The sequence below is a fragment of the Besnoitia besnoiti genome, chromosome II (assembly GCF_002563875.1).
Source record: "Besnoitia besnoiti strain Bb-Ger1 chromosome II, whole genome shotgun sequence".
NCBI classification, from domain to species: Eukaryota; Apicomplexa; class Conoidasida; order Eucoccidiorida; family Sarcocystidae; genus Besnoitia; species Besnoitia besnoiti.
The window spans coordinates 1,827,468-1,841,210 of NC_042357.1; the positions used below are offsets into that span (position 1 = coordinate 1,827,468).

The 13,743-nt window shown below is 61.3% G+C and overlaps 1 protein-coding gene across 1 annotated transcript; it reads left to right on the forward strand.

Moving 5' to 3' along the window:
- Nucleotides 1-4,148: 4,148 nt before the first annotated feature.
- On the forward strand, nt 4,149-11,524 carry BESB_036100 (uncharacterized protein; the record flags this gene model as incomplete). The annotated part of the gene is made up of 6 exons (XM_029362196.1): nt 4,149-4,541; nt 4,858-4,906; nt 5,224-5,292; nt 5,719-5,783; nt 6,024-6,093; nt 6,369-11,524. The coding sequence occupies 6 exons, from the start codon at nt 4,149-4,151 to the stop codon at nt 11,522-11,524; spliced, it is 5,802 nt and encodes a 1,933-aa protein (XP_029221161.1).
- Nucleotides 11,525-13,743: the final 2,219 nt, after the last annotated feature.

Here is a 13,743-nt window from a genome sequence, read left to right on the forward strand (position 1 = left end):
TCTGCAACTGTGGAGTCGCATGAAATAGAAAAGGTCACTTTAAGGGTACGCCGCGTCTGATGCCCAACAGGCATCCGTGTGCGAGCTGCTACGTCCATGCTTGCACAGTCGTAGCTTCTTGCAGGGGAGACTGAGCGTTTGTCTGCTGGCCTGCGTAAGGCAACTGTCCTCCACCTCCGTATGCACTGTTGTTCCCTCCATACGTTGCATGCCAAAGAACTTTCCCCTCCGGGGAGACGTCAGTCAAAGCAGCACGTGGCGTTGTTTCGCCCGTACATGAAAACGAGGCTAATCGCAGTCTTCTCGGCGCGTCCCTGTTCGACAATTCTGACATTGTACCGCATATACTGTTCCAGTTGCCCCAAGTGTTCAAAGATTATGGTTTCTGAAAAACTGCTTCTCAACTGAACCGGCTAGTGATCACGCACTACATCCTAACCCTCTGAGGACTCGTGATCTCGCGATGATGACATGAGTGCCAATGTCACAAATCTGAATACTTTACGCAGTTTTGAACTAACTGCCTTTTTAGCAGCAGCTTCTGTTAATCTCTCACTTTTTCCACAAACTTCGTATCCTGGAGGCCAAACACGCTGAGTCGAGGAACGCATCAGCAGTCGGGTGTTCCACGCTTGGGGTTCGCTAGAGTAAGAAAGCATTCGTTCAAGATGTAACCCTAAAATCGTACGTATACCAAATGTTAATGTGTCATTTACCAAAGTGTAGGTCAATCGAAGAGCTGCGTCGCTCCTGCTGCTACCCAGTCGCAAACACCGTTCGAGGTGTATGCGATGGGGCGGTCAGCTCCTTCGTGAGGGGAAGGTCTGACCGAGTGCGTGCATAAGCACTGCGACTTTGTGTGTATCTCAGAGCGCCTTGTTTTCCATTATTTTCCTCCTCAGAGCCCGTGCTCTGCACCTCACACCTGCCCCGCCCCCCGCCTGTCTCGGAACTTTCGTCTCCGCCGCAGGCAAGAATTCAAATGTACTCGTGCACGACCGCGAGCGTGCAATAAAGGTGTACAGAAATAACGTGTCCAATATATGTGCTCCAAATCACTGGGACAGAGAACAAGCCGCGTGGACACGGCAGCCGCCAGCCAGCCAGACGGATACTTTTCAAAGGTCGCTGACACCGCGCGCCTGTCGCTCGCGAGTTGGCTGCCCTCTGTAACCGAGAAACTGCACGTACACCCGCATACGCTGCTCTGCGGGCTTGAGTGAACCCTGTTTGTTGTGGCTCGCACGCCCGCGGTGAGGAGGCGCGCCTGGCTTCAGCCCCTCGCCAGTCTGCTTTTTCTTGCTTCAGCTACCCCTCCATCGACACGAGGGCCTCTCGCGCCGCCTGCAGTGGCGTTTCTTTACCTGATTTTCACTGTCTGCACGCCGCAGTCTTTGCCTCTGGCCCTGGCCGGATACCGGGGTCTAGAGCTCCACCAGAGAATGACCCCTTTTTCGCCTCACCTGCGTACGAGGCAGTACGGCGCTCAAAATTCGCATGCCGTCGCCCGCCCCCCCACGTGGAGATTCGGTGGGCCATTCCGACCTGCAACGCCAGGACGAGAAAAACAGTTCACCGGTTCCCGCTCCGGACTGCGCAGCCTTCCGCGTTGCGGCCTGCGCTCAACTCGGGAGGGGAGAACTCCTGCGCAGCCAAGTCGACGCTAAGCGTACACGTCCTCAGCTGCGCAGAGTCCCGCGTAGACCTTCACGCGTTGGCATACAGGCAAGGCGTAGAGAGATCCTGCCACGCAAGCAGGGTTGATTCGCCCTTCCTCTCTCTCTCTCGCGGGCGTAGTGGAAGCGCGCTAAAAATATGTGGCTGCGAAGAGGGCCTTGGGTTTTTGGGATAGACAACAGAAAGGTCACGGTCGGCGGGCGGAGAGAGAGGGAGAGCTGCCTTGTCGTCTTGCAGTGCCCTTCTTTTCGCTGGTCGCGGGAGTATCAAGCTCGTGAGCGCGCGTATATGCGCGCGTAGGCGAAGAAGGTGAGAAAAGTGTGGCGCACAGGGCATGGAAGGCCCATTTTCGAAGACCTTGAGAGCAGGGGGGGGCCGGCTCTTGTTTGCCGCCTTTTTGGAGGCTTTTTGTCGTTGTTTTTAGTTTTTCGCTTTTCGTCAAATAAGCTCGCCCACCCGCGCGCGCTTGCGTCCCGGACTGTTTTTCGTCTGAGCGCCCTAGGCCGCCTTTCTTCTGGGGAAGGCTTCCTCGCCCTGGGTGCTTTTGAGGAATTTCTCTTTGGAGAGAGCCGCTGGAATTTCGCAGCAAAGAAAACAAAACGCTCTCGACGGGGGGAAAACCGGAAAACTGGAAAGACACCAACGTGTGAGGAGAGGCGCGAACCAAGATCATCTCCACGCTCTCTTCCCTCCTCGCGTCCCCGGTGCCATCTGTTCCTGCGTGTTTCTCACTCAGTCTTTGCTCGACGTAGAATCCCTTCGCACTGTGTCCGTGCTCACCGTAATCATCTGCACCTGGGTCATACAGAGCCTGAACCTCTGCGTGTGTCGTGGAGGAAAACCGTTGTTTTTTTTCTGCTCGCGTGCGGACGTTTGGGGGGCTCTTTGTCTGAATCCAGCGCCGCGGTATGGAAGCAGTTTTTTCCCGCGGGGAAAGAACGGCCAAGGGACAAATTTCCAGCCTGGGCTCAAGACGTTTTGGTTCTTCGCGAAAATGTGAGGAAGGGCTCGCCTCCTCACCGTCGTCTCCGTCTTTTCTGCTTCTCCCTCCTCTCTTTAGGGTGACTCTCGCCCATCCATCGTCAAAAACTAGAAAATCTCCCTTTACTTCTTTTCTCCTGCTGTACAGACATTGCCCAGCATTCGGCCTTTTCGGTGTTTCCGACGAGGCACGTGCTCTGTTCGGGGCACCGTCTTTCATCTTGCAGGACAGTAGTCTCTGACAACGTACGAATAAGCTGACTACTCTTTTGGCTGCCGCTGCGGCTTTCCATTTTGGCGATTTTTCTTCTGAATGCACTACCTCCCGATGCGGGTGCTTCTTTTCGCTCCACACTAGCCACGAGAGCCGCTTTTCCTGAATCTTGACTGTCGTCTTTTTCTTTTCTGCAGTCGTTCTTCACGCTGCTCTTCTCTGCCCGGGGGGGGGCTGGGGGGGGGAGCAAGCTCGTGGCGAGCTCATGCCTCCCAGCGTCGTTTCGTTTCTATTAGGTCAGCTAGCTCTTCTTCGCTCGTCTTCTTCTCTGGCCGCCGCTTTCAGTCTTTACTCTTTTCACTTTCCCTAGTTCTCCCTCGTTTTTCTCGCTTTCTTTCGTCGTTTAGTTACGCTTTCAGTTCGCTTCGCGGCATCTGGAGTAGGATCTGGGTGAGCAGTGTACGTACCCGTGGAGGCAGAGGCAAATCGTCGTGTCCGACGAATGTCGACTTCACGTGGCTCGCTCCCGATTTATTGTCGAGAGTGGAGGTCGCCCTGGATTCTTGTTCCGCCGCCGCTGTGCGAAAACGAGGGAACAATCCTCTTGTGATTTGCTAGTTCCTCGGCTCTCTCCCTCAGTCCGCCCACATCGGATGTCGTTGTCATCTGGCTTTTGGGCGTAGTATTCAACGCGACGAATCGTTTTTTTGTCAGCTTGTGCGGCTGCATTCATTGAAGAAGCAGGAAACAGTTCCAATGTGGCTAAAACTCCCTGCCCGTCTTGACAGGAAGGGCTGAGTGAAAACGCAGCTATTCACGGCCACTCATTCCTCTCCTTTCACAGAGGTTTATCCTCGTGTCGTTTTATTTCTCCTGCGAAAACGGGGGTCGTATGCTAAGCTCTTTCCGTTGTCCTCAGTGTCTCTCGTCTCACTCTCTCCTCCCTTGTCTCGTCTCTTCTGGATCTCTGCTTCTCCAACTCTTGACCGGTCTGCGTCCGCTTCTTTCGCTCTGCTACTAAAGGTCCTTGTTTGTCTTCGTCTTCCTGCTGCTTCTTGCTTTTCGATTTTTCTTGACCCCTGCGCCTTCGTGTTTTCTCTCGCGCTGCGTCGAGGCTTCGCTTCCGCTGCGCCGACGCCGCCTCTTTTCCCCAGCCCCCTCGGCTGCCTCTTCCTCTTGTGCGCTCTGCTCTTCGTTCGTGAGAAAAGCTCGCTTTTCACTCTCTTTCTCTCCCCGCCGCCGCGACTCCTCGGGTCGACCTGCGAAGGCGCGCGGAATGGCTAGAGGAGGGACAACGACCGTAGCGGGCGGCGTTGTCTCCGCCCCAGTTAGTTCTACGTCGGTCGATTCCTCTCTCTCTGCTTCGCTTTCTTCCTCCTCGCTCTCCACGACTGCATCTCTCCCCGCGGCCTCGCGCGCCGGCAGCAGGACCCCCGCCTTGCTCGCAGGATCACCAGCGCTCGCTTCCGGCACATCCCTCTGCTCGGCGCCCGCTTGTGCCTCCTCTTCCCCTCCCTCATCTTCTTCTGGCTCTGCGGTGACCATGGCGACGCCTGCGCGGTGGGCGGGGCTCGTCGCGACGACTCGCGGCGGCGACAAGGATGACCGCGACATCAAGTGGGAGAACTTTGTCGAGCTGGATAACGCCGCGAAACGCCTCGCGATCCTCGTAAGTGCCCCTCCCGCACACTCCACACGATTCTGTGCTTGCGCTTGGGACATGACGCCGGGACCGGGCTGCCTGCATCGAGGCTCACATTCCGCGTGCTTGCTGTTCCCTCCTCTTCCAGTCAAGTGGAATCTTTTGTCTGCTTTTGTCTCGTCTCCGAATTCGCTGTTCGGTCCTTCTGCGGCGCCGCACGTCGCGTTCTGCATCTGTGGCTTCTGCTTTGCTTGCTACCCGCTTGGCTGCGGGCGTCGCCGCGCTGTCAGGCATCCATTCGCTCTATCCTTCTGGTTCCCGTCGTGCGTCTTTTGTTTCGCAGCTGGATTGGAAGGAAAATAAAGCAAATGGATACCACATGTCCGTGCTAGGTAAGGGAAAGCTCGGAATTCTTCCGCTGCCTCGTGTCCCTCCTCCAAGCTTAGCCGTCATGTCGGTCTCGCGCCTGCTCGCTCTGCCGCCTCGTGTGTTCTATTCTTTCACCTGTTGTTCTGTGCTCTCCTTTCTGTCGCCTTTGTCGCCGCGTCTGCGCGGTCCTCCTTGCGCGGTTGCTTGATGTTTAATCTTGTTTCGCATTTCCGCCGAGTGCGTCGTTCTATGCGGTGAGCGGTGTGCCTCCATGTGCCGTCCCCCGAAGCGCGTCGTCTCCATCTTGTGGAATTTCGCTCGATTTCTCCTTTGTCTTCAGATGACGCACGCCTGGAGGCCTTTTCGCAGTGGCTGGACACGTACCTGACCCAGCAGAATGCAACAGGCCGTAAGTTTTACTGTAAACTCGTTCAAGACTGCAGTCTCCATTTCGATTGCCCTCGTGGAATAGCGGATGTGCTCGTAGATCACCCTGTGCAGCCACTCGTTGAGGAATCACACTGACGCGCCGCCTTCGCCTTGAGTCTGCCTACATGTATGTATATATATGTCTTTGGATGGATGTGCATAGGTGTGCCTTTATATTTTTACCTACGTATACATATAGATGTATAGACAGATGGGTTGATATACAGATGCATTCAGATGTGGAGGGTGCGCGTGAGTCGGGATGCGCTGGATGCATGCAACCGTATGTGTTTTTGTCTCCCCATCGAGTAAAATGCGCCGAGGCGGAGGAGGCCGATGCCGGGCTTGCGCACTCCCCTTTTCCCTATCTCCCTCGCGTTTTCTGTGCTCTGTGCGGGCTTCGCAGTCACCCGGTCAGAGATTTTTCTCTCAAACAATCGAATCACGCACGCGGGGCTGGATAATCTGCTGGTAGGCTTTGAACAGAAGATTTCACTCTCCCTGGCTGCGGGCGTGCCGCTGAGCAACGAGTGCCCTCCTGCTGTTTCGAGATGTGTGCCATCACGAGAGGCGCGGACGTGCATGTATTTTGCTCGTTCGGTGCGGACTCGGGACGCGCGTCCTGGGGAGGAATCAGGTTTTGCTTGCATGCGCATGCATTCAAACTTGTCAACGTGAGGCGCGGCTCAGCGACTTGCTGTTTCTTTCCAGACGACCCTGACTCGCCACAAGGTTGGATGCCGCATCATGAAGCTCTACAGAAACAACATCTCCGATCCAGGTGCGTCGCGTGGCACACTGCGTTTCTTCGCAAGCCCTCGCCGACCTGTGGGCGATCTGATGGGGAGAGGAGGGGGGGGGCTCTGGGGGACGGGGGGGGGGGGCGGCTTTCGTGTGACGTGGTCCAGGGGTTGAGGTTTACCCGCACTTGCCTAGTCTTGCGCACAGCGCGTGGGTGAGGCGATTCGTGTGTGTCTGGTATGCGCAGGGCAGCCAGATTGTTGGGGAGGCGTGTATGTTGGACGGCGGCGTGTGTTTCCGGGCGTTTCCTTGCAGGCATGGCATCGCTGTCTCGGTACATTACGGCGATTCGCGAGCCGCTTCACGAGTTGCATCTGTCGCACAACAAGATCACGGCGCGAGGCGCGGCGACGCTTCTGCGGGCGGTCGCGGCGCACCCGGGCTACCCCCGCGTGGGACGGAAGGGCAAGTTGGTGCCGCTATGGCTGCGGCTGGAGCAGAACGAAATCACGCAGGTGAACAAGCTGATGGTGTTTATCCACTCCAAGGGCGTGGCCTTCTGCACAGAGAAGAACCGCGACCTCTGCGGCCCGAGCAAATGCCGCCACGCGACCGCGACGTGGAGCCCGCTGGTGCATCTCTACGTCATCGACCACCAGACGCACGAACTCGGCGGCTCGGGCCTCCTCATGGCTGAGGGGGCTGCGCCACTGCCGACCCTGTCGGGCTCCAGCGCCTGGGCGGGGAGCGGGCGCGCGGAGGACAAGCCCGAGGCACCCCGTGGCGAGGAGGCCGCTGCGCAGCAGGAGGGCGCCGCCAAGCGGAAGACCTCCGCCGCAGCCGACCAGTCGCCGCGGAAGAACTGCTGGGCGACTCGCAGCGAGGCGCTTCTGCTCTGTGGGAGCGCCAAGGGCTTGGAGGGGAAGCGCGCCGCCGACGACGCCAAGCGAGCGGGGGGAGAGGCTGAGGAAGACAAGCCGACCGACTCCGAGGGGGAGTCCGAGGGGTCAAGGACTTCCCGACAGGCGATTGAGGCCTCTCGCTGGCGAGGGACGCAGCCGCGGCGAGCAGAGCCGCGCGGCGCAAAGGAGGACAAGTCCCTCCCCGCCCTCGACGCCTCAGACCACACTTCTTGGCCGGACATCCGCAGCAGCGGAGGGCTGAGGACGGCGCAGCCTCTGCAGCGCGACGAGGACTCGTCGCCCACGCAGGCGCCCGCCCTAGACGCGCGGAAGGACAGCGATGACCAGGCTGCTGGCGGGGCGCCGTCCGCCGCTGGCGCGGGCGACGAGGCCCCGCTCGGCGGCGACGCGAGTGGGCGCCGGCGGAAGAGCTCTTCTTCTGCGGCTGCAGCCGGCGCTGAGGCAGAGCCACGGGCGGCCGCGCAGGGCAGAGAGGAGAGGCGCGAAGCGATCGCGAGCAGCATCTGCGGAACCCCGTCTTTGTCGACAACTACCGCGCCTTCGACAGCGGGCGAAGACGCGAGCGGCGGAGTCGCCGGCGCGGCGTGTGCCTTCGATCCGCAGATGTTTCCTGCGCAGAGTTTTGCCTCGCTCTCCTCTTCGTCGGCCTCCTTGGGCTCCCTGGCCTCGCTGCCGGCTGCTGCGCGCCTCCCCCAGGGGTCGCTCGCGGGCGCCACCTCTTCGAAGGGCGAGGAGGAGGCCGATCGCCAGATGGAGCGGCGGAAGGCGGAGGCGGCGGAGATCGGGGGAGAGCCCAGCCACGGGAGACGGCCGAGTGCCTCTTCGTGGTCGGCGCGCGGCGGCGAGCACGCCGCGGGGGGGCTGCTGTCCGCTGCGAAGCCCGCGAGTGCGGCGACTAGCCCGGGCACCAGACTCGAGGGAGAAGACCGCGTGAAGGAGGACTTCCCCTTCGCGCCGTTCTCGTCGTCGAGCGCCCCCCAGGCGCCGGCGTCGCTCGCCTTCCGTGCCTCGCATGCGGTTCGCGGCGAGGACGAGTGGCGGCGCGGCTGGGAGAGCTGCGACCCGCCGGCGGAGAGCGCTCGGGGGGGCGAGCGCCCGCAGGCGCACGCGAGAGAGGCAGGGGCATTTTCTGGCTTGGCGCCGCCGCCGGTCTACGATCATATGCACGGGGACGCGGACGCCAAGCGCACGCTGTCGCCGTACGCGAGAGGCGGGGCGAGCGCGGCCAGCGAGCGGCGGGCGCTGCTGCCGGCGCCCGGAGACGCAGGAGCGCTTCGCGCGAGAGACCGAGAGCGCGACAGAGACGGGTGGGAAGACTTTCCGCCTGGGGGACTCCCCTCGCTCGCCTACGGCGCTGGGGGGAGGGAGAAGGGCGAGCGAGCCGAGGGCGCGCTCGCGTGCGGCGATGAGAAGACCGTAAGGCGCACAGAAGCGAAGGATAAAGCGAGGACCGACGCGCTCACATCGGCCGCCGCGGGCGGGCTTTACGCGCCGGGCGACAACAAAGAGAACGTGGGCGCGTGGACGAATCTCGAGGCGCATCGGAGTGCAGCGCGCGCCTACGGGAGAGCAGCAGAGGAGGGGGGCGAAGGCGCCGGGGGAAGAGGCGCCGAAGCTGCCTCCGCGCCGCATTTCGGCGCCCAGCAGCGCGAGGCTGGCGCGTTCTACGCTGCGTATCCGCTTGAGCCTCCAGGTCTCGAGAGCACGCTGGCGGGCGCCGGAGGGAGGCGCAGGGCGACGACGCGCGGCGAAGGGGCGTATCCGCCGCACGCGCCCGACGCCAAGGCCAAGGAAGTCGATGAGCGAAGAACTCACGACCACCCGGGACCATACGGCGCCTGTGCGCCTGCGCCTGCGGCGTATCCCGCGGTGGCGCACACCAACGTGTACTCAGCTACCTCGTATCGGCCCGGCGCGGCGCGAGGCGGCGACTACTACGCGAAGGACGGGGGGTGCGAGGAGAGTCGGCGCTGGCGGGAACGAGAGAGAGAGAGCGAGAGACGCGACACGCGTTTGCCGTCGGCGGACATCTTCGCCGCGCTGCCACCGGAGACGCAGCGCGCGGCTGCTGCGGCGTTCGCAGCGCAGCTTGCCGCGAGGCGGAACGACGTGGAGCGGGCGGGCGGGCGGGTAGAGGAGGAGCTTTCGAAAATCGAGGCGGACGTCGCGCGCGACGTGTTTCTTTCGATTCTCGCGCAGCCGCCGCCTTCCGCGTCTGCCGCTGGTGAGGCAGAGCGCAGCGAGATCCACGCCACGCGCGATGACAGCCGCGGAGAGAGGACGACGGAGCTAGACGCGGCTTCGGTGCAGCACGGCGGCGCGCCCGCTTCCTCTTCCCACGCCGCGTTCGGGCAGCGGCATCCCGCGGCCTTCGTGTCTGTCGCCGCGTGCGAGGAGTCGCGCCGGTGGACGACTGGCGGGGCGTACTACGAGGGACCGCGGAAGCGCGAGGAGAAGAGCGAGAAAACCGACCCGTTTGTGCCCTTCTTCTCGTCCGGGGGGGGGCGGGACGGCCCGAAGCCCGGCGACGGTGGTCGCCAGGGCGAGGGCGACCCCCTTCCCTCGCTGTCGGCGCTCCTGACGCCAGGCAGACCCGCCCCCCCGCAGGCGGATGCCTTTTACACGTCGTCGGGCGAGGCACGGGACTCTCGAGACTGCCTTAAGACCGATGCGAAGCAGGCGGCAGACGTCCACGAAGACCGCGCGAAGGCTTACGCCGCGGTGCACGGCGCCCAAAACAGCTACGAGGGCCCTTCGCCGGCATTTGGCGGCGCCAAAGGCGCGGCAGAGGACGACGCGCGCGCGAGTGTGGAGGGTGCCGGCGGCGGCTTCGCGTACTCAGGCAGCGGCCTCGCCTGCGAGGCGGCGGCGCGCCGCGAGGAGGTGGAGAAGGGCGTCGTCGGCGTCCAGCGCGTCGAGTTTTCTCTGGCGGCCGCCGAAGGCCGATGCAACACCAACAACAGCACGGGCTGTAGCGGGTGCTGCTACACGTCCTCCTCGCCGCACGACTGCGCCCACCCGGTGCCGTCGTCTTTCGCGGGCGGCACGTTCCCCGCGTTTCCGCCCTCCGCGGCGTTCGCGCACGCGGGCGTCGTCGCTGTGCCTCACTCGCGCTACGGCGCAGGGAGCCAGGCTGCCTCGTTGGCGCTCGCGGGGCGCGGCGGACCGGACGAAGAGAAAGACTGCCGCGTCTCCGCCGCAGAGGACCGCGGTGCGTTCTCGCCGGTCATTCAGCCCAACTCGGTGTCGACGCGCGGCGGGCCTCGCGCGCCGCCCGAGCTGCCTTGCGGCTTCTCATTCGCGGCCTTCTCAGCCGGCGAGCGCGACTTCTACGATGCCTCTCGCCGCAGGACGGCGACCCAGGGAGGCCTTAAGGAGGAGTGCGAGAGAGAGGGGGCGCGCGAGCGCGAGGCAGGCAGTTACGTGGCTGACCGCAGCGAGGAAGCTCGTTTGCTCGAGGGAGCTGGAGCCCAGGGCGCCGCCGCGTCGCTTCCGTCCGCGTCTTCCTCCGCGTTCCCCTTCTCGTCCTTTTCCTCCTCGCCTTTGGCCGCAGGGGACTCGCGCTATCCTCTGCCGCTGGGCTCTGTCGGGGCGCAGCGAAGCCAAGCGGCGCGGATGTTTCCCGACGAGTATCGCGGTCGCGGCGCTGAGGACAGTCGCGCAGTCTCCGACGCCGCGGCGCGGGCCTTCCTCCAGCACGGCGCCTTCTTGCCGTTCTCGCCGCATATCCTGGATGAGAAGGCCGGACCCGACGCGGCGGCGAGCGCGCCGGCGCCCGCGCTCTTCGCCGCGCCCTACGGCGCGCAGAGAGAGGACGCGGAGGCCCGCGAGAGAGAGCGCGAGAGTGAGAGGGAAGAGCTGGCGCTGATGCGCCTGCTGCGCGGAAAAAAGGAGGTCGGCGACCGGGGAGCTGGCGAGCACGAGGGCGGGCAGGGACGCGCGGCGTCTGCCGGCGGCTCCTACGAGTCTCCGCTTCTGCAGGACTTGCTTTTTTCGTCCTTCGCGGCCCCGGATGCGGAGGCTGGAAGGAAGGGCCCCGGGGGCCGCGCGCGCGAGAGCGCCGAGGCGAATCGGGGCGCGCTCCATCGCCAGTTCGGGCAGACTCACGCGGGAAAGGATTTGAGAGAAGACGAGAAGCGCGAGGAAATGCAGTTCGCCGCACTCGAGGCCGCGTCGACGTACCCGCCGCTTCAGGAGCGGCCGCTGCTCGGCGCCGCCTACGCGCGAGGAGGCGGCTACGGGGCGCGAGACTGTGCAGGCGAAGGAGCCGAAGGCCGAGGCTGCGCCTCCCCCCTGCATCCGCCTTCCTTCTCGCCGTCCTTTTCCGCGGTGCCGCCAGGATGGGGCACCGCGAAAGACTGCGCCGAGGAGGTCTTCGCGCCGCCGTCTTCTTTTTTTTCGCATCGGGACAAACACGCGAGGGAGCACGCGAACTTCCACGGCGAGGAGCGGCTGTACATACACCAGGACGGCCGCGCGCAGAAGCCCGACAAGGAGGCGTCGTTCTTCGCCCCTCACGGCGCGGGCGGCCAGGAGTTGCGCTCTTAGATGAAGTCTGACGGCCCCGTCTCGTGAGAATGGAGCTATAGTGGGGGGGGAGGGGATGGGTGAAAGGAGGGGGTGGTAGACGGAGGAGAGAGAATAAGCCAAGCATGCGGGAACAGGCAAAACGAGGCGGGGGGGTGTATAGCGAGAAAGGCGAGAGAGGCGCCGTCTCCTTTTCGCGCATACAGAAATCAGACAGGCATCCTCGTTTGTGAGGTCTGTTTGAGGCGCGACGCTGCTCGCGTTGTGAACGGGTATACTCGTGTATTGTCCTTCCTGTGAATCTTCGCGGGTGTGTCTCTGCATTTCAGCGACATAGGTTATCCTCTTTGTGCTGGCCGTCACGAGCTGCATTCGTGTGTATTTATATGTGTGCATGCGGTTTCGACGAGGCCCGCGAACAGGTTTGATAGATGCGTGGAGAGACATTTTTTCTTTGTTTATAGAGCGTGTCGAGTTTTTTCTGCCCTGGCCACGGGAAAGACGGGCATGCCGTCACGTGGCGCACATGCACAGCTGTCAACGTGTCTTCTTGCCGGCGCCTCCGAGTGAGGAGAGGAAACGCGTTTTTTCGGTCTCATGAGGAAACTGGAGACGCAGAAGCGCAGATGCCTATCGATGTGCGCGCAACGACCCCCTGATCTTTTCTGCGCAAAGTGAACACCTGGATGCTCGCGGACAGTCGATACGAATCGCATGCGTCTTTTCTTCTTTCTAAATTACGCGTGGAGGAGACCGCAGGGGCGCAAGAGTGCGAGTTTTTCAGTGCTCGCGTCTGCCTCTTTTGAGAGAGGCTGGACAAGCGTTCGGGCGGCGAGAGAGAGAAAAAGAAGGCGAGAGAGGGAAAAAGAGAGACACGTTCTCTTTTTTGTTTGGAGTGCCTCTAGAAGGCGTTCGCGCTTGGCCAAGGCAAGGCAGGGACAGATGGTACAGCCGGCCGAACAAGAAGTCTTCCTGTGCGCATGCTTACGTCAAGCATCTGTGTGTCGTTCCTGTGTTCATTACATATCCAGAGAAGAATCGATGACGCACACGCGCGAATCGATATACAGTTGTGTATGCGCATGTGCGTCTACGCGATGCAGAGGGAGAGATTGGCGAGTTCTTTCGCTCTGTTTTCTCCCCAAGTGATAAGAGGCGCTTACGCCTCCTTTCCCGTGTGGGTGTGTGGCGCGCTCTGACTCGCCTCCTGTGTTGCCTTTGGTTTTTTTCTGCGCCGCGCCGTGCGAGTCCCTTTTTCTGTCTGCGTGCTTCTCGTATTTTTCCTCAACCTCTGTCAGTGTTTGAAACACGTTTTGGCTAAAATTCAAACCGACAGCGACGCGATGCTCACACACGCCCACCCATCGCTGTTGACACCGACCCTGCCACGCGTCTACATCAGTACATACATATATACATATATACGTAATACTTACATACATTTATTTCAAATGTGGAAATCCGAACCTATGGGAAAAGCAAAGCAGATCAGGCGTAGAGAGACGAAGCGCGACCGCTACCGGGCCCAGGTACACGCGCATTGGCAGGCAAATGTGCATCTGCGGCACACGGATTAAGATTGCTCCGTACGCATATAAACACGCAATATAGTATGCAACCTCGCATACATCCCGCATTCTGAGTCTGTATATATAGATCTAGAACTGATATATAGAGGGAGAAAATGGCGTGTTACTACATCAGTGTCTCTCGGCACGCGACGCTAGTGAGTTCCCTGCATTGGCTCGCTTCGCTGGAGTGCATTTAGAGGCTTTTCCTTTCTAGAGAGGCTTTCCGCGTCATCGCATGCCAGTGAGTGATGTAGCTCTCTGCCGGCATCAGTTTTGACTGTGTGTGTCAGCGACACTCGCGTAAGATGGATTCTTCCTGTATCCTTCCGCGTTCGATCTGCCTCAACGGTGAAAAGTCTTCCTCAAGCCGCGGATGCTGCGGGCGCTGCCCTCCCGCGCGACGGCGAGCTACAGCGCGCAGAGAGAGAGGCAAAACTTTTTTGGCAGCGGCAACGTCCTTCCCTTTCCCTGTTGTGTCTCGCCGCTGACAGTGCAGAGGTGGCGCTTTGTCGAGTCTCCTTTCTACCACGATCAAGCGCGAATCTTAGGCACGAGGCGCAGAGGAATGAAAAAATTCGTAATTCGGAAAACACCTAAAAGGCAAACTTCGCGTATCGGTGCGCAGAGCCACAAAAACCTGAAGAAAAAACTGGGGATTCACTCCCCGTT